Here is a 25,465-nt window from a genome sequence, read left to right on the forward strand (position 1 = left end):
TACTCATTAGAAAGAAGACTGTGCCTGGTTTTATCTTGTACAGCAGTTACGTCAGAAGGTGAAAACTTAATAAAGGCAACATTTTACAGTCTAACCCCAATAAAGATTTGTAGTAGTAGATAAATACAAATAGGGATGGGTCGCACATGTCTCTGCAGTGCATGTATACATGTGTAAGTACGTATTCATGCATGTGGATGTTACATGTTCCATGCAATCAGTTTTCGGCTTCTGTTGCGTTAACATGTCAATCCATCCCACCAATGTGACTTAATCTACATCAGGAATCGGGCTGTTCCTTGAACCAATCAAATCTCAAATTCACGTCAGAGGGACGGAGCTGGCCCACAAGACGGGCACCGTTTACTTGTCCTCTGATTGTCTTGGTCCGACAAGCCAAATTCAACTGGCAAAACAGGTCTGCAGTGATCTGCAAGCATTTATATATTTGATAACACCTCTAGCAAGTATGTAGCTTTTTTTCATGTTTTCTCATTGGATACGATACCATAAATATTGATTCTGAACTGCGCCAGGTGATGCACGTGGCATGCTACTATATTGCATTTTCAGCAATGTGGTATTAACAGCTGGATTAAGTCGGGAAAGTCTTCAATGAAGGCTCAGGTACCAAGTGCAACACCTGTCTTTCAACAAATGAAATGTCATTCATCACAAAGAACATTCAGTAATTGACCGAGGTCAGTTCAGGTCAAACTAAACATTCCGTGTACATTGATTCTCGAGTACCAGTATTCTGTTCTCCACAAAGGATGCGCTGGTGTGGCTCGGTGTGCGTCATGTCACTCACTCTGTCCTCCAGCAGGCCTATCAGGGGACTTCACAGTAGCTCCAGACTCCTGACCGGCATCACCATTGGCATCAGTAGGGGGGCTTAGGATCACACTGCCCCACTTACGACTGCTGTCACAAGGGGACTTTTGTAAATCATCACCTTGAGATCTGACAGACACATTGAACAGAGTACAGTGAGTGGCTCGTGTTGTTAAACCGGCGCCTCTAGCTGCATTTGGAATTCACAAACTGGTTGAAAGGAACAATATGGTTAACGCAAAACTTCCACACTCATTAATATTGGACTCAAAAGTGATAGGGTAACAGACAGATAAAAGCACGTATGCACAGGCCTTGTAAAATTTATTTGTTCATGTTACGAATGACAAACATGAAATGACAATTTTTACACAAGAACAAGTATGCAGTCTTTGTGGTCTTTTTCACATATGGCTTTACGAAAGACAAATTGAGTACATGAGCATCTGCTTTTACCTCTGCCAAAAAGGTGATTCCCCGCCCCCCCCCCCACTTTGCTATAAATCCTATTAGGAACAAATTAATTTCACATTTGTTTATAAAATGCATATTTTTACCACACACACAGACACAACACAAAACAATCGCATATACAACTGTTACAGAAAATAAAAGCAATCGCACATAGAAGAGTATGGCTTTAAAAAAAAAAAAAAAAAACAGCCCAAGACAATGATTACAACTGGAAAAACTAAGGGACTCCAAGTCGCACCTGACATCCTGTAACAATGTGGTCCATCATGGGTAGAATTGTGCTCATATAAGTCAGACATTTGACAGATGACATATTTTTTCAATTCACGGTCCAAATTCACAATATGAATGATTAACCTTTCCAGTAACATGTAGTACAGTCATATTGGTCTTGCTGGTAGGGACCAAAATGAAAGGACCAAGACAGTCAAAATAACTGAGGTTTGTTTGTTTCTGTATTTTTCGTTTGTCTTTTTATTTTATTTTATGTTATTTTACAAATCTATTCAAATTGAGTGAGAAATATTTTTCATCAAGTTGAACAATCCAGAATGAGCACATAACTGGATAGACACTGAACAAATGTACAGGAGCCAGGACGTCAGTGGTTAACGATATGCTGTTACATAGAGCCATCTATTGGCAAAATATGGCATTGCATTCTTTTAGACACAAGGGTGCCAGAACACATTGGACCTCATTCACCAAGCGTTCTAAAGTGCACTTTTGTTCCAAGTTGAGTCCAAATTGTACACACATGATTAATCATAAATATTTTTTTTTACAAAGTTACATAATCAAGGGCGTCATGGGTGAGCAAAAATAATTTGTCACAGAATTTTACTGTAATATAAAAGTATTGGATGACTGTCATCATCATAAAAAAAAAAAGTTTAGATTTACGAACTCTTCGTTAATCCGACTTGGATCTTTTGATGATTCAAAAAAATAATTACAGATCCTTCTTAGATTGGTGAGTCAAGCACTCCATTTTCTAGCCATTTATTCATTATCTACACTGATGGTCTACAACCTGAGTTATTAAAAAAAAGTCAGAAAAAGAAAGAATAATATATTTTTTTTAAATATAATCCTTAGTCCAACAACTCCTTTGTCATGGAAATACGGTTTATATAATGTAGAGTTTTTCTGGTAAAATGGTTGGGAACAACAAACAGTGTGTAACGACAGGTAGTTGCTCAACTTACCGTAACAGTGAGCAGGTCAAAGGGTTAGTAGATTAAAATGGGAAACACTTCTTTTGTACAGGCAACACCACAGCTTTAAAAGGCACACATAACTTTGCAGTCAAAGAAAGCATCAAATATATTTCACAAATAATGTAACACCACAAAAGAAAAAGACAAACATACAGTAGATTCTCAATGAAAAAAAATAAAATAAATATATCATCATCATAATGACTTAGGTCGGTCCATTTTAATGACGTACAAAAATGTAAACCACAATATTTATGATGCATAAACACGTGCATACACGATTTGCATTGATGCTTGTCAATCACCATGTTCCATTTCTAAGTAATAACTTAGGTGTATCAGTATCGCCTGATCTCCATCAGATGCTGAAATGAGCAGCGCTAGTGTCCTTCGACTGCTGTCTTGGTATCAAAGGTTGCTCCAGGGACAATTCTGAAAACAGAAAGGAAGAGAGATCAGCAAATATTTTACTTCTGTCATGTAATTGGTACTTTTACAGTAAAACTACAGACCTTAAAAGAGTTCTGATGTCCATTTTTAAATCAAGCCATAACCATAAGTGTACTACATGCATGAATCACTATGTTATTTATCAAACCTACAATGCGAACTGATAAAGATGCTCCACTGCTTAACTACAATTGAGAGGGATGATGCATTTGCCTGAAATTTGGATTCGGTCATGCTGCCGTCACACCAGTTACTAATGCATGGAAAAATTACGGCCTATTCAAACAACGAACAGCAGGTGGCACAAGAGGCATTCGTTTTGACTAGAACCAGGCAAAGCAATGCAAAATATGTAAAGAAACAAAATAATAATAGTAAATGAGCGCGTCCTCAAGGTGCCGCTAGTCAGTGTAGCGGAAAGACAGGAGTCAAACAAGCTGAAGGTGAGAGAGACTCAAGACAAAGACAGGAAGGTGAGATGAGAGCAGCAGTGGGACACAGGCAAGGAAAGGCAGGCAAGCGGGGCAGGGAACTCACCTGGACTTGACAAAAGACATCTTTGGGAGGCATCGCAGGGTGCTGCTGGACGTGACGAGCGGACGTAGCATAACGGCTAATCTCGGGAATAATTAGCTGTGATTTACCTCTAGTGATCTAAATATCTTTGTGTACACGACACGAAATGTCACGTTATTTTAAAGGCAACTGTTAGGCATGTGAGTTGAGACTGCAAATTCATGCAGACGTGGATGAAGGAGTGGCGAGGTGGTTTACACAATGACGGGGCACACAGATCAGCATCTCACCACAGCAGCAAGTCCAAGCACAAATAAGACAAACAAATTATTGAAAGAGGTACGATGATGATAGGTGGGAGAGTTCAAGCCTTCGTTTAGTGACAGTTACAGTACGTTACTGAAAGAAAATCAACACGCTGCAGACCAAAGACACAACCATTACATCTTGGATAGCTTCAGTCTGAGTTAAATGTTAATTGCAGTATTGTAGAGTCATCAGTACAACATGTACAATATGTAGTAAATGTAGTAAGTATAGGAGAAAACGAAGAAGAAAAAAAAAAGAAACAATTCCATGCGTAGTGGTTGTGGATATTGAGGTCTGAGTGCCTTTGTCTGTCAGTGGTCAGTGTAAAGGGGGAAAGCAGTTTAAAAGATGTACAAAATGTAGAATCAGATAAATCCCAAGAAACAAACTCGGAAGTGTCGGTAAATATCAGGAGGGATAACAAGATAAGAGCTTTACAATGTTTATACTAAAACCTGTTTGTAATGAATTCACCGATACTTCCATTCATCTGTAAAATATCACATTAAATGGCCATTTGGCACGGATCTCGCAGCATTTCCATGGGGAAAAAAAATGGACACCATCCCATTGTTTAAAGGATGGAGTGGGAGTCCGATGGAAGCCTGTGAGATGTGAACATCGTACCTGACACCTTGCAGGGTCTCCAGGTCCAAAGAAAGCTTGGTATTGCGATCCTGCTCCTCCTGCAGCTGCCTTCTGAGTGTACGGAGCTCCTGTTGGGCTTCCACCTTGATGTCATTGGCAACCACCACTGCTGTTTGGAGATCGGCCTGAAACCGACGCCACTCATCTTTTTCCTCCTATGAAAAAAAGAAAAAAGAAAAATGAAAGGCACCTGTCATGGGAAGATCTACACAAAATATTCTGTACAAGTCTCCAATCAGTGTGCAATGTGCTTTCTTCACACCACATATAAACAACTGTGCTTTAAATAGGAAAGTAGAGAGAGGCTTAATGGAGCAGTAATGTGACAGAGGGAGTATGATAGCAGTTAAAAGAGCAGATAATAGACAAGTGAGAGTCGAGTCTCCAAACACTCTTACCTTCATCTGCCTACTAAAAACTTTCAGTTGTCGTTCTGCTTCAATTTTCTGCTCTTCGATGTTTTTAACAAGATCTGCAATGACAAATAACAGGTCTTTGACAACCACTTCTCCAAGTCTCAGATTTACCATACCGTGGCCTAGTTTGTGACGGCATTCATCAGGGACAGTGCAGGGGAGCTTTGTGAATGAAATTAAATCACAAAGAAAAATAGACACAATGAGTGATTACAGATGGCTGGAATAAACAGTAGTACAGTCAATTCATCTACATAATACTGGGAAGAGAGTGATGGGATGCATCTTCATTTACATTTTGTCCAAAACCAATATAATCAGGAATCAGTTGTCATTCTCATTATCCAAGCCACTTATCCTCATAAGGGTTGCGGGAAAGCTGGAGCCTATCCCAGCTAGCTTAAGAGGAAAGACAGACTACACCCTGAACTGGTCGCCAGTCAGTCACAGGGCATATATCGACACCATCACTGAGCGGGAATTGATCCCACGCTGCCCGCACCAAAGGCAGGCGTGTGTACCACTACACCATCAGTGACTCCTCAGGAATTAATTTTTTAACAATGAAATATCAACATTGAAAATATAAAGCATGGGCTCCTTTCAACAGCTATCCACAAATACAGTTAACATAATTCGGGAATGAAGACCACGACGTGAATGAAATATAAAGCAAGAGGAACTTACTCTCTAAGTCGACGACTGTTTGATTCGTATGGAGGTTGATGGCCCGTTGCTGCTCCACTTGGTCCTCCAGTTCAAAGATGGTCTCCTTCATTTCCTTCACCTGTTTCTCGCCCAGGATGCCCGCCTCCTCCAAGGCACTCACCCGCCTGGTGAGCTCCTCCTCCCTCATCTCGGCTCTTTCCTGGACCTGCTGGCCTTTGGCCTCCACCTGTGCGTACATTTCTGAATTAAGCATCTGAAGATGAGCACTGTAAATTTATACTATACAATAAAATTACAGTTCTACAAGTAGATTGTTAAATTAGTATGTAGTGCACAGCTGGCAGAAAATGTACAGAAAATTATCTGTATCTATAATAACAACTATTGGAACCCACTAAATTTAAGAATTTTTCTAAATTTAATAACTCATTCAGTATATACTGTACCCTGCAAAGGTTTGTGTTTTTTGGTTTAGCGAGTACTGTATATAATAAACCATATATAAAAGAAAGTCATGCAGACAGAGCAAATAAGTGCCTGACTGTTTACAAATGTAGAGCCCCCCAAAAAAGGACTGAACTTCATATCTACATAAACTCGCTATGTCTTCCACATTTCCACTATTTTGGGCCCATTCGGAAACTACTCAGGAATTTTGTCTGAGAATCACGCACTGATGAATCACCTCAATGTTGTCAACCCAGTTGCAGCCCACTGGTGATGGCATCGCATGGATGGAGGTGTCATCAAAGCCTCCAAATAATTAAGATACAGTATTGGATTTCTAAGTCCTATGCATAAAAGGGCATATTCTCCCATTCTTGTCCAAGTCCATTTTTTTTTTTATGGACCTGCCTTGCGCACCAAAGTATTTGAAATCTTTCATAATGACTTCTGACACACCTGCATGCGTTAGCCTCGAATGTGTGTTTACCCAGCAAAGAGGCGTGACTCAATGAAACCTGAGGGTGGCTGTAATTTCCGGCTCGTGACGTTTTCCAATGATGTGAATAACATAGAAATCCGTTGGGGAAATATTGTACGTCACACGTGGGGATGTCATTGCTTCACACCCCCACTGATTGCATTGCTAAGAAATACTGTGCTCATGACTGAAAGCATTGTTACCTACGGTAAAGTGTCACTTCCAAATTCCATGTTTTGATTTTTTTTACAAGCTAGTGGATGTCATGCCACCTCCTCACTCCAATTCAACACTCATCGGCCTTCCAGGACAAGCAGGTAAAAGATAATTACTGTCCAGAATATTCAATAAAATAAACATTCTGTGGTGACCTTGTCCTGCTCTTTTAACTGGTGTAAAATTTTGACCATCGCTAGACATGTGGATCAATTCCTGAGTGGACTTTTTCTTTCAAACTTATGAAGGGTAATTCCATTCCCCCGAGTGTTCAAGCAATGTCCAGCAATGCAATGAGCCGACACTACGGAAGAACGAGGTACCTTCCCGGAGGTAAAACTCACGGGAACAAAGGAGTCCACTAAGGGGCGCCACTGTCCTGTATGTCATTTTCTGCTTCTTCTCGAAAACAAATTCCTCGAGAGGAGTTACAAAAAGCTGTATACGTCAAAATCATGTTTTGTGGTGAAAAAACACATGGGACCATATTGGCTGTGGGTTTTTCATTAATAATATACCAAAAATCATCCGTTTAACAACACTTGAGCTTTAAGTTAACGCCAGAAGGTGCGAATGTCCACCTTTAACGGAGAATGTTTAAATTTCAGGTTGCTCCTCTCAGAGCGTGTGGCTGACATGAGGATGCATGACTGGCCTATTAAGTGGTGGGGAAAATCTGCACAGCCAGAGAAAGGCGCAGCTGCATGCCTTTTCTGACTTTAGTACTTTGAAAAATATGCGAGTCATGGCTTAATCTTATACTGGAAATACATTCGATGAATCAAACGAAGAATCACAATTGTAACATAATCTAGGTGACAAAAATGCACCTCCATACCTTGGACATGCTAGCTTGTACGTGCTCAGTCTCATCTTGGGCCTGCAGTAGGTCCTGCTTCAGTTCTGTCAACTCCTGCTCCAGTCGGTCTCTCTCAGCGTGGGCTGTCTTGAGGAGGCTCTGCAGCTCAGTACTATCGCTGGCACTCTGCATGGCCTTCAACTCACCCACCTTCTGCCTCTCTATGTCCACCTGTGCCTTCAGCCTATTATTTTCCATTCTGAGACATTCAATTGTAGCTCTCTGCTCTTGTGCTGACCGTGCACCTTCACCCCTGGCTTCCAGCTCCCGGTTTAGTTGGGTATGCAGCCTATCCATCTCTTCTTGGAGCCCATGCACCTGGCCCTGCGCCTCCTGGTGCTCCTCCTCAAGAGCTCGTAGGCTGCCTGTTAACTGCTGTTGGATGTTCACCAGCTTCTCCCGTTCAAATCGTGAGCTCTCAACCAGCTCAGTGTACCTTTGCTCTAGTTCGACAAGTCGAGGACCTTGGCTCCTGAACTCATCCTCCCTCTGGGCCTGGGCCTGGGCCTGCTCTTGAAGTCGGCTAGCCAATGCCTCATTCTTTTGGGAGAGAAGCTCTAAACGATCTCTTTGCTGCTGGAGTGAGGTCTGGAGGAGGCGCTTCTCCTCAGCCAGGCGCTCATTCTCAGTAGTCAATTCTTGCACCACTTGCTGCTGGTCAGAAAGCTCTTGCAGAGTGGCCTGTAGTTCCTCTGCAGTACTGTGGTGGTTTTCCTCCATTTTGTGGATCTGTTCAGTTAGGCTCCGTACAGATACATCATGCCCACCTGCAGTGGCTTCACTGCTGACATTGCTGCTGATCGACTCTGAACGTGGGATCTTCTCAAACTCTGATGAGTCAGGTGAAGGTGAGTCCTTCACAGAACTGGGGGAGACAGATTTTTTAATGAGGCTGGTAGTTGGGCTGGTGTCTGGCAGTAGGCTATTTTGAGGTTTAGGAGGGCTAACAGACAATGGTAAGGTCTCAAAAGAAAGAACTCTTCTCTTTAGCACTTGGTTCTCTTCTCTGAGGTTTGCTAGCTCTCGCTGAAATTTTGCATTTTTTTCCCTCAGCTCATGAATGAGTACAAGAGCCTCTGTGAGCTTTCCCTCTTTTTCTAGAGACAGCTCTTGAGGTGATACTGAGACGGCTGATGGTAACGGGGAGGAAGTGGTGGCTTTACCTTTGCAACGTTGCAACTCCATGCGGAGATTGCTGATCTCCAAGTCTTTAGCCTTGGCTTCAGCTAACAGCTCTCTAACCTGACATTCCAGGAGGCTCTTTTCCTGTCCTTCTGCTTCTCCACGGCACTTTGTTGAACTTCGTGTTTGCTTTGCCAGGGTAGAGAGACTGGATGTGCTGGCACTTGAAACAATCCTTTTAGTGGATGAGCTCCTCAACTGGTCCCTCAGGGAGATGCGGTCCCTTGTAATTGAAGATGGGATTTCTCTTGGTGCCGGAATACCGGACTTCTTAGTTGTTTGACAACCTGTGACACACACCAAAGTGAGTTAGATAACTTTGCAAATCCACCCACCTATCCAACCATTCTCGACACCCCAGGGCGCTGGAGCCTGTCGGGTGAAATGCAGACTTCACCCTTAACTGGTCGCCAGTCAGTCGCAGGGCACATACATGGATGGACCAACCTGTCAGACTCACATTCGCACCGTCAACTGAACTGAAGCCTTGCTTCCTGCACCAAAGTCAGACGAATGTACCAATGCACCATCAGCGACTTCAATTTCAAAATCCAAAGTGGGCAACTTGGGAGGGGGGAGCCTGGCTCACATTACAATAAATAACTGTCAATAAGATGCATGTATTTATTGTCAAATTAAAACTCTATATGATCAGATTGCAACACGATTGTAAGTCAAGCCTTATGTTCACCATGGATCAAGCATCTTTAGAAAACAGTAAATTGAATCAGCAAAGACACATTTCCACACATTTGGTTACATCATGTAAATGACACTAACTAAATGCAAAATGGGTCACATTCTGTTTTGTCTTTGTTTTGTTTCAGCATAATGCGCCCTATTCAGACATTGTTTGCTGTTCTGACAATCGAGCATCTGCTGGTATTGTCTCAGTGTTCTTTTCTGTGTTCATTCATTACGATAGCAGAGCATTACTATGGGATTTCAAAAAGCATTAATGTGGATCACAAGCACAAGCCTCTTCTAGACTATCTGAATTCCAACAAGTATTTTATTGTACATTTTCAGTTCATCAACAAACAGTGACGCATATCAGGGGGACTTGGTTCAATGATTGAGGGTTGTCCCTTGGTTTATAGTGAATTCAGGCATGAAACAACAATGCTCTCACATGCATCATCAAACTCAGATTGCATAGACAAACATATCAGTGCAATGACAGAGAGAATAAAGCATCAAACACAAATATAACTATAATCTGCACTTAAAAACATCCTAGTTTTAAGAAAAAAATACTCAAACGTCTGTCTGTTAGAAAAAAAGCCAGCCATTGATTTAGCACACTACACGGATTATTCATTACTGAATGAAGAGTGGTAGAAGCTGCCAAGACCCTTTTACATTTCCAGCACGTATGGCTGGTTTTGGGAGAAATGAAGGGTTCTTTTAGTAGAGTTGTGAGGAATTAAAATCATTGTGTGATGTTTGATAGAACAACAATATGCGACAGAAGAGTATAATAAAGCAAACATCACCAAATGCTTAAAGATTATTTTTTGCAACTGTACAGTTCTTAGAAGGCGACACTTTTCACCAGACTGTATCTATAAGAGCATAAATCAATGATTGACACAATGAGGACAACATGCAACAATTTGTCACTGAGCAGATAGACACACACACACATGCACCCACACACACACACACACACACATATCCATCCATCCAGCTATGTTCTTTGCCGCTTATCCTCACAAGAGTCACGGGAGTGCTGGAGCCTATCCCAGCTGTCAACGGGCAGGAGGCGGGGTACACCCTGAACTGGATGCCAGCCAATCGCAGGGCACATGGGGACAAACAACAGTCATACTCACAATCACACTGAGGGTCAATTTGGAGTCCCCAATTAATGCATGTTTTTGGGATGTGGGAGGGAACCGGAGTGCCGGGAGGAAACCCACACAGGCACGGCGAGAACGTGCAAACTCCACACAAAGGCGGGGCGGGGATTTGAACCCCAGTCCTCAGAACTGTGAGGCCAGTGCTCTAAACAGTTGCACCACCATTAAATCTAACACCAGTCTAGATGCCTGGGGCTCACCAGATATCAGAATGATGAAGTTTATGGACAAAAGTGGCTCACAACTGAAATGGATATGTGACTGTGAATCATCTGCCAATGATAGCAAAGGATACATTGCTATATGTGTTCATTTACAAATCACTGCCCGTCACCTGTGCTATTTAAAAAGCTGAGATCATGTGGAAGCATTGCGTATCCACCCAATCACTTTTAAACCTAATTTTTACATGGAATTGCTTAAAACCAGAGAGAAGAGATTTTTTTTAAACTATAAGACTGATGAAATATGATTATTACTGGGATTTTCGCAGCACACATGTGTTACATAGACTTCATGGTTCACGCACAATCGCTGTTCCAAGCTACCATGGATAGCAAATAAGTTATGACGACACCCAAAAAAATATGAAAGATTCAGGGAATCTGGAGAAATCTCAGCATGAAAGTGGCAAAGCAAAAATCCAAGATTGTGAATGCCTGCCTGTGGCTTTCCATCGCTCAGGCGCCACTACATTAAAAAGCATCATTACTATGTAAAGGATACTGCCATGTGGGCTCAGAAACACTTCAGAAGACCAAAGTCATCAGTTAACAGTTTTTCGCTACACCTATAAATCCAAGTTAAAACTCTACTATGCAAAGTGAAAGCCATATAGCGACAAAACCCGGAAATGTTGCTGCCTTCTCTGGGCACAGAGTTTAACTAAGATGGAATGACCTGTCTCCCATTGAAAATCTTTGGTGCATTAAGCGTAAAATACATCCACAGAGTCCACCAAGTGCTGAACAACTGAAGTTGTTTATCAAACAATAATGTGAAAGAATACTCCCTATAAAGCTTCAACAATTACTCAAGTGTTGTGAAATGGAAAGCTGAGATAACACAGGGGTAAATATGCCCTTGTGTCAGCTTTTTGGGGAACGTGTTGCAAGCATCAAATTCAAAATTAGTGAACATTTGCAAAAACAATCTGCAAGGTTTATCACTTTGAACATTGCGTATCCTGCCTTTGATTAGCAAATCATTGTCCTCTGTTTTTGTGTATGTTTTACACACATCACAACTTCACTGGAATAGGGTTTGATATTTAGCAGTACAGTACACAGTTGATACAGCAACAGAAAACATGGGAAATTTGTGACAGTTAAATGATGAACTAGGCAATATTTCAAAGACATTCATTCTTGAAAAACACTTTACAGTAATGTATTGGCTTTTTTCCTTTTATCAAGATAGGCTTTCCAATCACATGTGAAGGCTAAGGCTGGACACTGTCCAAAAACATATAGTTAACTGCAGCTTGCTAGCCTACATGCCAGCCTGGAGGTGGACAGCAATGTGCTTGAAGTCTTTAATTACCACAACAGCAGGGTCGTGGGTGAAGAGTCACCATGAATCAATGACTGCAGGCTGCTAAGTGTCAGCCAGTTGGGACCTTCAGTGTGTTCATTATCACAATCGTACACAAACCCCACCTGGAAGAATGCATCAGTATTGTTTGTCTTCTTTTGTTCCAGAAAGTATGGTGGGCAGTTATTTTCAATCAGATGGAAACTGTGAGGAACGACTATAAAAAGCAGCCAGTGTTTTGGGGCTTTCCTTTTGTTTGATTGACAAGACCATGAAATGGGTCAACAGGCCCCTATCAGTCAGACACTGACACCCACGGGCATTTCTGTCCTCTGACGAGAATCAAGAGATTCTAAAGAGCTCTGGAACGAGGCTGCATGACACACTGACTGAGAACAGATGAGTCAGATGGTTAAATGAAATACAAAAACCCAATGGGCTGCTAAAGATCAAATAACTAGCACTTACAATTTTTTTTTGTGAGAAACAATGCCAAAATCTATTAATAAAATCTGCAGTAATTAATGAATTTATTAAATTTACAAGGCAGCTGAAATGAAAACATTAACCGTAAAAGAATAAAACTCACAACCCTGGGATTATAACATGCCGTAGTCAGCAGTTGTTGTGTAGTATGAACTGTAGGTAATCAATTGGGCCTCCTACTGACGGAACAATTGTGCTATTAAAAAGGACAGTGGGAGTTTGACGTTTGACTTCTCACAGATACTAAAGAGATCACGTTATAACCGGATGGTATACTGGCAGGGCCAGGATGTAATGGGATGAAGAATATGGGAAAAAAGGTTGTATGAATAATTATTACTATGTCTGATTCATTACTTTACATGATAGCTTTACAGGAACTTGGGTGCATTAACAATAGTATTTCAGAGTGTGATCATTTAGATGTATGGTTGCTGTCACAAAAACGGTGTTGAGGACAGACAATCATGGTTTACACATACTCTACAAGCCGTAGCACTGATTTTTGTCCCAAACTGTGTGTTTGCACAAGCCAAAATTATAGGGATTAAAACCCTGCCTTTGCATACCGATAAAAGAGTCATAGGTAATTTTAAAAGATCAGTGTGGTTACTTTGTCACCAAAGTTTAATGGAAGTGCAAATGAGTTAATGTCCTCAGTGCCAAAGCTATCACAGCTTGGTCAAAGTTGCTTCCTTTTAAGACAAGATTTTTTTTCTCCCTCAACTTCCTCTAAATGACGCAAAAACCTACGTCCAATTGTTGAACAGATGGAAAAGACTTTGCCCCACCGAGAGACTAAAATCCAGTGTTATTTAACCAAACCTTGTCCTGAGATCCAACTAATAAATGTGTCAACAGGGGGTCAATGGAAATGTCAAAATGGAAAAGATTTCAGGACTTCTGGGAAGAGGACAGACGTCAGCGTACATCTGTAGGGAGGAGACGACTAATGTAGGCAGAGAATAACACAATGCCTTCCCAGGGAACTCGACAAAGCGGATGCCAGGTAGAGTTTATCACCACAGCACATGAATCGATAACACTTTAATATTTTGTATTGTTAGTGTCTAATTGTGAATGCTAATAGGTATTCTCTTAAGATGCTGTGTTATTGTACAATCTGCATTACGCCTACGACTGGACTCGCGACACGCTAGCCGTCTGGTTAGAGCATCTGCCTCACAATTCTGAGGACCAGGGTTTAAATCCTGACCTGTGTGGAGTTTGTATGTTCTCCCCATGCATGCGTGGGTTTTCTCAGAGACTCCAGTTTCCTGCCCCAAAAAACTTTTAAAACACAGAGCCCATTTTCACGAAACCATCTCAGTGCAATAAGTCGGATGCATTATTGCTAAAACTGGTATGGTCAGAAAAAAAAACCCAAAATGAAACAATGACATTCCAATGACAACATAATGAAATTCTTGCCTAGCAGTGATCCAGATCCCTAATTCAAGAAAGAAACCAACATACTTTGAAATATTACAGCTATCATCAAACATCCTGATCACTTGTGTAGAGAAACCACAGATGTGTGAAATGACCATTTTTGTCCATGAGAACGTCAGGACAATCGAATTGACCTTACTAGACAAATATGCTTGAAACGTTCCTTTTCTCTCCCCAGCTCACAAAGGTACAACAGACTGAATAACAGCTCTGAAAATAGACTCACTGTTATTGGACTATAATTTAGTGTCAATTCATCAACAGCTGACAGCATTCAAACCACAGTCTATAGTTTGGGCCACACTGTTGGTGAGCTAGTGGGGAGACAGAAGGCTCAGTGTTGCAGGAGCCATTGCAGTTTGGTTGTGATAATGATGTCTTATCTCTGCACAGCTTAACCCTCAGCCTTCCACTTTAGCGAAACCAGCATCCATCATATTTCGATACATTTCTCCTCCTCCCACACTTGTCTATACGCTGCACCTCCAGCACTAGCTACCAAGTGTCAGAAAGCTTGCATGGACACGCTTCCTGTCCAAAACAAAAACTATAAATGGAGATCATTTTCCAAGTTAAGTTCCAGATGTGGGGCTTTGCCTGTGCGTGTTTATATGGGTCAGAGGTGTAACCAACATAAAAACCAGAGAGCACCCACTGAAAACAAAGCGATTGTGAAGCAATCAATCAGTGACTGCACAAAAATTGTCCAGAGGCATCGCAAATACTACACAATCATTTGGAATGCCACATAAGAAGAAACAGCTGCTGTATAAGTCTACAAATGTCAAACAAGTAGACCAAGGAAAACAATAACTTTTGACAAATAAAATATTGTTGAGAGGTGTAAAGAAAGACCCTAAAACAACCTTCCAACAACCTTCATAGGGCAGGAGTGAAGGTGATGAGTATGAACAAAAGCATCCATCCATACATTTTCTTAGCCGCTTATCCTCACAAGGATCGCGGGAGTGCTGGAGCTTCTCCCAGCTGTCAACTGGCACCCTGAACTGGTTGCCAGCCAAACGCAGGGCACAAAGAGACAGACAGCAGTCGCACTCACAATCACACCGAGGGGCAATTTAGAGTGTCCAATTAATGCTGCATGTTTTTGGGATGTGGGAGGAAACCGGAGCGGCTGGAGAAAACCCACGCAGGCACGGGGAGAACATGGAAACTCCACTCAAGAGGGGCTGGATCTCAGAACTGTGAGGGCAACGCTTTACAGCTGCGCCACTGTGTTGCCTTCCCTCATAATATTAATTGATACTCATAATTACTTTGGGGCCATTTACTGTGTGTGTGTGTTAGTGAGTATGAAGAAACTGCCTTACAGTCTCCTTAAGAAATGCATTACAAAATAATCTGGTACAGCTCAACCCACTCTGTTAAAAATACAGTACTACTGAATGTGTCTGTGCATGTGCATGTGCTATTACAAAACAGCAAATATTCACCAAGTGGGCTATATTCTTTTGGGTGTTTTTGAAGCTGTTGTATATTTGTGTGAGACAACACAGCAGATTTACACTACATTTTACACACATTCTTACGCTTGTGATGAGCTTCAAATTGCTGCCTTTAAGAAAGACTTGAAAGGAAATAGAAACTGGCACAGGCATATTCTGCTCAAGGCAGCAGAGAGATTTGAGAGTGATGATCCAAGCTTCTCTAGCAGCTACTCTCAGGCTTGCAGGCAGACAAAGCATACTCCTACTCCTGCCCTACTTCCAAAGACTACACGGAGGTGAACAAACGCATCTGTTCCAGCTGAATGACTGCACGCCATGAAATAAAAGGGTAAACTGCATAATTTGTCATAAGAGCATACCTTACACACATTTAATGTCTCCAATAGCTCCAGGGCATTTCTAGCAGTACTCATCATCAGCCTAAACTTGTCTTTCAGACATGCACTAACACATGACATGCAAGTTAGTCAGCCCAAGCTCATCAAGTCATCTCATCTCTGTTGAACAATTTGACTGAGGTGTGGAAGACAAAAGGTGCAACTGAAGCAGACCTGGCTCGCTTTCCTCCTGTCTCCCTGTTTGGTTCCCCATGTCGGTCCAGTCTGCGACTCCCACACTCCACGCAGTGAAGACAAATCCAACAATTTGTGGCTGCGGAGGATTTGTGATGTATGAGTGTGGGGGGTGTCAGCGTGGTCGCATTTGTTCACCATCCACAATCCACCACCACTTAGTCACAGCGAAGGCGAGACAGAAGGATCATCAAATTGTTCCTATTCTTCTTTCCCACTACGGATCTTCTTCGATGCGATGCTTCCCAGGACTGTGTGAAAGTGTGCGCGTGTTGGGTGAACGCGCATGTGTCGCTGAGGCAGACGACGCGTCCTGACAGTCAGTGGCTGCTAGTGTGTGTCAAAGCTTAAGACTGTCCGTATCCTCCACGAGGGCGACAGTATGCTATGCTGGCAGGCGGGTATGCGGGCAGCATCAGATGCACATGATTATTGCTGTGATAACAACTGGTTCAGGAGGTGTGGCTTCCCACACTCACACACAAACTCTGGCTCTCTCACATGCACACACACGCAGAATTACACACCACCTCCTGCCAGCCCATACTAGAACAATGATGGTCACCATTTCTTCTGCTTGTTACTTTATTCATTCCCCACATTCAGTATGCTGAACTAAGCAACCCTTTGAGGAGCTATTGTGAAAACTGGAATGTTGTATAACCCGTTATTTCCTTGCATGATCTCTTTTTGAACCAAATTTTCAGTCGTATTTTTAATCAGAAGTATCTAATGATTACAGTACGCTTATAATTGAAGTCTTATGCTTACAGTAACCACTCTATCAGCAGCAGTTTATCGATGAAAATTATGAAACAAGTTAGACTAGGAATAGTCACATAATAATACAGCAGAGCAAGTTTTGAGTGGAAGCTTTATTTTTGGTTCATGCGGATTTGAATTATAAAATACTGCTGTTGCTCTCAGTCTTTTTCCTGCCCACATCCGCTTGAACAGTCAACCTTACTGGGTCCTTCCAAGCCGATTCATAAGTCACCAAAATGTTACAGAAACTCTTATTTCCATCCATCTCTATTAATATGCTGCTTTCACCCCCACTTAGATCAGGACATCCACTTTGGTAAACAAACATATCCTTAATCCTGCCAAGAATGTTCTCCTCACCCCGGGACCTCCATCTCTGCTGGCACAACAGGCCTTTCTCAAAATGTGGAAAGACATTCTCTCTGTCATGTCTTTCTATGAGTATCTAGAGAGAGTAATTTAAAGAATTTCTTTCACTTCTTTGTCATGAAGCCACGTTACAAAATCTGAGCGTTGATGTCAAAACCTTGAGGAGGGATAGCGCGTCTACATTTAGGCCAGAGTACACACATTCTGCTTCTAATAATTAATTCCATGCAAGTATGCATTATAAAAGATGTGACAGCACCAGAATTTACATAGGGGTTGCACAGTAGTGGAGAAATTAAAGTTCATTTTCCGGTCATATCTGTGTGTCAAGGACAACCACTCCCTATCTTTTTATTATCTTTAATTAATATGTTTTTAGTGCTTGTGTCAGACTGTGTCGGTCACGGCTGAATGCATATGCAGACCGAGTCATCCCAGAGGACTGAAGCGTATGTGATTAATTCATCTGAAAGACACGAGAGTCTCAAGAACCGTACATCACCCTCTGAGAAGGACTCTCTCTGGTATCTCAGATGTAACTCATATAACCGACATATAGTCCAGACAAATAATATTCCTGAATCACATCACTTTGGCTGCTTGTCCCTCAACTTGCCTTTAGTCTAATTGCAAATGAGGGACGAGATATGAACAGATGAGGTTATCAAAAGTTGTTTTCGCTTGAGTGTTGTCTAATTCAAGTACTGTGTATGAAGAGGCATGAGAAAATACAGTTAAAAATAAATGACATTGAGGACATGACAGGGACAGAGATTTGACCTCTTTCTTGCATCTGTAAATGAGATTGTGTATGAAAGCAAGCTTTTCAGTGTCTATTACTTATTTACTGTGTTGGCATTCATGACTTAGCAAAGGACAAGAGACTGAGATGTCACTCACATTTGCTCACTTTTTAAATTTGAACTGAAAATGTTAACACGCAGTGATAAAACGTACCAGATATCAGCCGGACCCATGCTAACGATTCAAGTCAAAAAGGACTCACAGACAAACGATTACAGAATTAAAGACCTACTCAGAGGTGAATGGCACCCATGACATATTCAGGTTTTTCAATGTAATGCCTATTTGTTCACTCACCAGGCCATTTTATTTATAGAGCAGGATAGTTTATGTCCTTGTGCACGCTCCATCCGGACTCCTCCTCCAAAGAAAGCTTGACTGAATTATTAAAAAGGGATTTTGAATAAGTCATCGGGAACCTACTGTCTGACAGCATGGTAGAGTTGGTTAAGTGCCAAGTCTGAACCCATTACCAAAAACAAAGATTGGAAATCCTGCTGTGTCTCAGGTAAACCTATAGTGTTTTTCCTATTTGTGGTGTACAACTCACCTCCAGCAAAGCATTGTGGATGTTAAAATCAACTGGGATCATTGAAAAAAATGAACCCCAATAAATGCTGTGATTAAATGTTTTAATGCAAAACCCCAATTCCAAGGAAGCTGTGAGGTAGGGCTTTTGTGTTGCATGGTAGATTTAACTTGTGTTTATACTGTGGATGTAGCAACAAACTCTCTTTACTGACAATGTTTTTCTGAAGTGTTGCCGAGCCCATGTGGCAATATCCTTTACAGATGATGCTGGTTTTAATCCAGTGCTGCATGAGCGATCGAAGGTCACAAACAATGATGGTTTTTGGCCTTGCCCGTCACGTACAATTTTCTAAAGATTCTCTTACTCTTTTGATGACATTCTAGACCATAGAGGAGGAAATCCCCAAATTCTTTACAACTGTGCACTGAGGAATGTTGTCCTTGCTTGTGAACAACAGAGCCTTTCGGGGATGCTCCTATTATACCTTATTATGACACTCACCCGTTCCAGTTACCCTGTTCACCTGTGGAATGCTCTGAACAGGTCTGTTTTTTTTTAACATTCATAACTTTCCCTGTCTTTTGTTGACCCTGTACCTGCTTTTTTGGAACGTGTGGCAGGCATCAAAGTCAAAATGTGAGAATATTTGCAAAAAAAAAAACAAAACAATAACCATCAGTTTCAATTTTAAACTGTTCCAACAAAATGTTTTTGTAGGATATTCAATTGAAAATACTGTAGGGGGAAAATGATTAGCAATTAATTGTATCCCGTTTTTACAGGAAATATTCATGAATTGGGGTTTGTACGTACTCTGTTGAGAAATTTGAAAGCTTTAAAAGTAAAAACTGACAGTCCCAAATCAAAAGGTCTCTATGACTTTTCCAAAGTACAATCAGATTAGTCCTACAATGCAACATTTTGAGTTGAATTACCAAAGAGCCTTTCATATTTCATATTCACAGTCTGTGTACCCTATGTACAGTAAGTACTGGGGGAGCAGCCAAGTGCGAGTCAACTCATCTGACTAATGTGCTGACTTCTTAGGACTGATATACATCCATTGCACGTAAGTGTGACGGCATTGATGTGTTTCAACACATCAGGCTTGACTGAAACATCATATTGAAGAGAAGCAACTGGGTACGTACAAGAGGTGGCGTATGCAACGCAAGACTTTACTGCCAGTGATGAGAAGATGTAAACATATTTTTGATTGTAGCTTTCCAAAACTACTGAATAGTATAGCTAAAACTATATACTAACAACTGTAACCTACTTTTCTTCCCCTGGAATGATAAATTAGGCCAAAACAACAACAACAACAACAAAAAAGACCAGTGCCTTCATTTCAAAACAGGACACGTTTCTGCCTGAGGGCAACAACAAAATTCCCTTACACCATAGGTCCATAAGATTGTCTTTATGAAAAAGAATTATTTAGCAAGGTTCATTCCCTTGATAATGACTGCTTACCAGAAATTAGTTCACAAAACTAGGCCAATGTGACGATCTGAGGATGATGAATTTATCAAGCACACTTCTGATTTGAGTGAGAAAATAACCATTTGTTAATTGCAGACAATCCACTCTCTTATTTTTCTTTTTCAGAAGTCTAAACTTTTCTTTGCCATGGTTTTTCTTTCCGTTTGAAGTCTCAACCCAATTATCTTTGCTTCAGCAAAGCAGCCCCTTGAGGAAGAGCTGCACAGAGGCTAAGAATCCACTTCTGTGGATGAGTCACCATATGCAAAGTTGAACACAGATGAGCATTCAAAATTAAGGCTGTGGAGAAGTATAATGAGAATCTTCCAAATTCATATGAAAACTAAAATATCTTCAATAAAAGGTCCTCTTTTGAACTTCCCCATGCAAAAAAAAAAGGTCTTAACCTTGCTTAGTTAAATTACAGAAGCAACTGTGGCTACAATTGGGATAATGGGTTGAATAGCTTGAAGAGATGTCTTTAATTAAATATTCACAGTACAAGCAAGCTGCATATGATATGTAAGATTGGACTTTCAAAATGGGCAATTTTATACATTTGATTTCATTCTTCAACTGCAACCCATAATGAATCAAATGTATGAAATGATTTACAAACTATTCAAGTTCAAACCCGTAGGATGTTGCATACAGTGTCGTCAGTAAATATTTGCCCCCTTCTAAATTTGTTTATTATTTTTGGCCTTTTTATCACACAGTTGAGATCATCAAGACATTTTTAATATTCAGCAAAGACAACCAAAGTAAGTACAAAATCCAGTTTCTGGATCCATCCATCCATCCATCTATTTTCTTAGCCACTTATCCTCACATGGGTCACGGGAGTGCTGGAGCCTATCCCAGCTGTCAACGGGCAGGAGGCGGGATACACCCTGAACTGGTTGCCAGCCAATCGCAGGGCACATCAAGACAAACAGTCACACTCACAATCACACCTAGGGGCAACTTAGAGTGTCCAATTAATGTTGCATGTTTTTGGGATGTGGGAGGATACCGGATTGCCCGGAGGAAATCCACACAGGCACGGGGAAAATGTTCAAACTCCACACAGGTGGCTCCGGAATTGAACCCAAGACCTCACTACTGTGAGGCCAACGCTTTCCAGCTGCTCCACTGTGCCGCCCCAGTTTCTGCATCAACTTTTATTTTATTGAGGGGGGAAAAAATCTATACTGTATACTTCTGACACTATATGAACAAGTGACTACCTTTTTGGAAGGTTTGTGGCCTGTAGCCCATTCCGCATCACCATCCTATCATTTGATCCTCATGCCTACAGTCTTTTGTTTTTATGTTTTATGAAATGTTAGTGTTTTACAATTTGTTATAATGTTTTGAACTTCCAGGCCACCGCAAACACGGGGGTGGCTTTGTGATGGTTTGGGGCTCCTTTGCTACTGTAGGACCTGAGCAACCTGCTGTGATTAATGGAACAACTCATTCTATTGTTCACCAGAAAATCTTCCAGGCAAATGTCACCAAGCGCTCTGAGTAAAACCAGGACAATAAACTGAAACATAGTGTATCAGCAAGTCCACATTTAAATGGCTCTAAAAAATTGAAGTTAAGGTTTTCGAGGCCGGAATTTAAACCAATTGAGATGCACCGGTAAACACAATTGATGTTCGAAAACCCTCCAATAGGACTGAGTTAAAACAATTCTGCAAAGAAGAGTGAACGATTCTTATTTCACAGAGATGTAAATAACACATCATCCATATTGCAAAGACTATGATTGATAAATGAATAAGGCTTAAAGTAAAATGTTTCAAATAAGGCACTTATTGTGTTGTGTTAGAGAATGAAAACCATTTTCACTTCCTTCAAAAAGAATCCTTTGTGTTGATTTGTCATTTAAAACAACACCTGCTGTTTGCACAGCTAAGCAAATAGCAGAGGAGCAGATGAATGTTTCCAGTGTCTGTGTTTTGAAATAAGTCAATCCTGTGAGAACCAAAACATTGCACTACAATGCAGCCAACCAAAAGACAAAAAGATAAGTACAGAAAATGAAGAGCCCTTTCTCTGGATGCTCAGGATTAGTGTGTGTGGTCCTCTAGTGGCTGATGTGGAAAACTGTACAACTCACATGAGCAACCTAAATCATGTGCAAATCTGAATACAGACATCAAATGTATGTAGCTATTTTATCTTTCATGGGAGAGCACTGAATACATGTCACCTTGCTACAATGTAAAATAGTGAGCATACAGCTTGTATAGTGTCCCATCAAAACAACATACGGTACTGTACATAGTGACTACTATAGATTGTACAAATGAGGCCTTTCTTCAGTATTGCCAATGAAAAAAAAAAAAACACTGCACAAATAATAAAACATGTAAAAATACAGAAAGTGAGGTGTGTAGTGACTTTTGAGAAGCACAATCCCCAACCACAAACACTGAAATCACACAAAAAAAAAAAAAAAAAACCTACAAAACCGTATGAAGTATTGAATTGAATTTAATTATGTATAGAATTAGTTAAAATTATATGAAGATATAACTTAGGGCAGCACGGTGGAGCAGCTGGAAAAGCGTTGGCTTCACAATTCTGAGGTCCCGGGTACAATCCCGGCCCCGCCTATGTGGAATTTCCATTTTCTCCGGGCACTCCGGTTTCCTCGCACATCCCAAAAAATGCAAAATTAATTGGACACTCTAAATTGTCCCTAGGTGTGATTGTGAGAGCGGCTGTTTGTCTCTATGTGCCCGGCGATTGGCCGACAACCAGTTCAGGGTGTAACCCACTTCCTGCCCGGTGGTATCTGGGATAGGCTCCAGCACTCCCTGTGACCCTTGTGAGGATAGGAGGCTAAGAAAGTGGATGGATGGATATGACTTACCAGCTAGACTACGTGGCCGGGCCTCAGCAAGATCTGAGATAGCTCCAGTGGTCACAGTCTTCTTCATGCGTAAGCCGGACGCAGCAGCTCCCAGTGCAGGTTTAGTCAGAGCATCATCACTGTTGGCTCGTTTCATCTGAAAACATAGCCGCTGTTAGTACCAATAACATGAGTAATCTGTGTGCGTGTGAGAACGATCTCATTCAATAAGTATACTGTAATACTGAAGAGGTTGGTTTAGGGAAATCAGGTTTGGACCTCACCCTGCTGAGGCGCTGGTCTGAGGCCAGCATATTGGACGATCTGGAAGTCCTCATGGCTGTGGAGGTGGTCGTGGAGAATGAAGAAGAGGGAGCTGAAGAAGCTTGCTTAGGCCGTTCATGCAGTGCCGCCTTGGGGATCCCCAACTTGGTGGCACCTGTTTTCATCATGACTGTGACAGTTGATGACACCTGCACAAAATAATAATAATCATCATCATCATCATCATCATTATCATCATCATCATTTGAATGCTTTCTAGCTGGGTCAAATAAACAAGTTAACATAAATATAGTTATTCTGAAGCACAACCACAAAAGTACTTTAATTGATGTTTTCTCAAAATTGGGTCAAAATGCAACTCGGGGGTATACAAAGTGATTTAATAAATTATGTCATATAATTTAAAAATAAATAGTGCATAGCAACATAGGTGGACTGGTGTACCAATAAAACAAACTACAGTAAATCAAATTAACACAATGTCTTTGGAACCATTAAGTACAATTGACTACCTGATTAGGGGGCCTTTTGTCGTCACAAAGAACACAAATTAAATCAATCGGCTCAGGTGTTGGGGAAATTCTAATTGCTTTTTTGAAAAATGTTTGTCAAGGGGTTGGAAATGTTGCTAAATTAGGAACAATGACTGCACTTCTGCAAACGAGCACTTCTTCTTTTGACATTCGTGTAGTTATTGGAAGCAGTGCATGTCAGTTCGAAACAATGCCTATATAATGAATTTAATTCAGATTATTGGGTTAAGCTTCTTTCTAGTAATCAGGTCTTGCATGTGAAGGATGACAGCTCATAAATGTGATATTCAGAGGCCCACGTGATAGCTTTTTTCTGGCATTGGGATGGTGTGTTGGGGGGGAAAACATCTCTCATGGACCCAAAAAGTTTTACAATGCCAAGCTTAAACCAAAGCTGAAGTTTTGGCCTTTGTCCGTTGTGGGGCAGTATAGAGCTACAATGACTACAGAAAAACACTTGACACTGACCAAGAATTATATTGCTATAGTGTATAGTTTTCACACTACAATGCCCTGTTCTGCAAATATCACACCTTGTTAAAATTGTAGAGAGACCACAGAAATGAATGTCAAACATGGTTCCTCTAAGCAAATGCAAAAAGCATTAATAATAATAATTAAAAAAAAAAAACATTCAAGCAAGACTAGCCTGAGGGCAGCAGCATGAGTAAATAATTTCCTGTTTGAAGTTGCTTCAAAATGGTGCCATCGTCAAACAATAATAACTGTCACCTGACAGGTATGCAGCAAGCAATATCGAAACATCCTTTTTGGAACTAAAGCAACTGACTGTCACAATAGCCCCATTTTCCAACTCCAACAGGATGTGGCCACAGGCTGAGAGTGTGACAGCGAGACGTTTTGCATTACTCAGCTGGCCACAGTAGATGTGGAAAATGGAAGGAAGTGGGAGTGCACTTAACAAAGGAGAATAAGTGTGGGTCATAGTTGTATATGCCCCAGGGGGACGGCTGTGCCATTGGTCAGGGCAGCAGTAACTTGACCTTTCCCGTGAGCAAATGAAACCACATGCAAACTCCTAATCAAGATAATACTTAACATTACCAGTTATTGATTGCTTAAAGAAAAGAAAAGAAACAACTACAGAATTGCAAGTTGCTTTGAATATATAAATATAAAATCAGCATTCAACAAACCTAACCCCTTTTTGCACATTAGAAATTGTAAACACTAACACTGAAATAACTCAATAAAATGTACTTAAAAATATGAATTGTCTGCATACATTGGTTTCACTCCCCAACTGCAGTCTTATAAAAACACTCTCGTCCTCTGTTTTGATCATAAGAACCCCCCCCCCCCCCACCCAAAACAAAACAAACCCCAAAAAAGAGGCTGGTTCTCCTTCTAGCAGACTTGAACTAAGAACAACTTACCGGTAACTGTTGTATTGCATGTATTTTAGGCTCCATATGTAATTTTACTTAAAGGCTGCAAGCATTACGCACCATTTTGCACACACATCGCCCATTAGAGCACATTGACGAGATTTTACGATGAACCTTAATAATGTTTGCTTGTGCTTGTACTCTGACGTGAACAAGATTGTACTGTTGACTGTCCCGTGAACACCACCATCATATGACTCCAAGTCCTCTGCAGGCAACATCCTATGACCGGCTCCTCGTACTTAAAACACAGTTCAACCGATGTGACGGCTATGTTCTCCTCAGATTGGCTGCCACGGCTACAAGAACCTTCTTCTCAACATGATGTTCTCTCGTCTCCGTG

General features: G+C 41.1%; 1 protein-coding gene across 11 annotated transcripts in view; it reads right to left on the reverse strand.

Moving 5' to 3' along the window:
• specc1 (sperm antigen with calponin homology and coiled-coil domains 1) overlaps positions 1-25,465 on the reverse strand; it is a 53,964-nt gene that overhangs the window by 19,966 nt on the left and 8,533 nt on the right. For 9 of the 11 annotated variants that reach the window (XM_061802723.1, XM_061802722.1, XM_061802724.1 and 6 more), the window contains exons 2-8: positions 23,180-23,368; positions 22,917-23,052; positions 7,516-9,005; positions 5,555-5,762; positions 4,850-4,923; positions 4,431-4,606; positions 812-963 (exon numbers count right to left, since the gene is read on the reverse strand). In XM_061802723.1, the coding sequence (XP_061658707.1) occupies positions 812-963; positions 4,431-4,606; positions 4,850-4,923; positions 5,555-5,762; positions 7,516-9,005; positions 22,917-23,052; positions 23,180-23,347 (2,404 nt within the window). In that variant the 5' untranslated portion in view covers positions 23,348-23,368. Of the gene's footprint in view, positions 1-811; positions 964-1,141; positions 2,961-4,430; positions 4,607-4,849; positions 4,924-5,554; positions 5,763-7,515; positions 9,006-16,071; positions 16,495-22,916; positions 23,053-23,179; positions 23,369-25,465 lie in introns of those variants that run through there. The other 2 variants (XM_061802726.1, XM_061802727.1) reach the window with 2 other exon arrangements.

Source organism: Syngnathoides biaculeatus, chromosome 18 (assembly GCF_019802595.1).
Source record: "Syngnathoides biaculeatus isolate LvHL_M chromosome 18, ASM1980259v1, whole genome shotgun sequence".
In the NCBI taxonomy this organism is placed as follows: domain Eukaryota; kingdom Metazoa; phylum Chordata; class Actinopteri; order Syngnathiformes; family Syngnathidae; genus Syngnathoides; species Syngnathoides biaculeatus.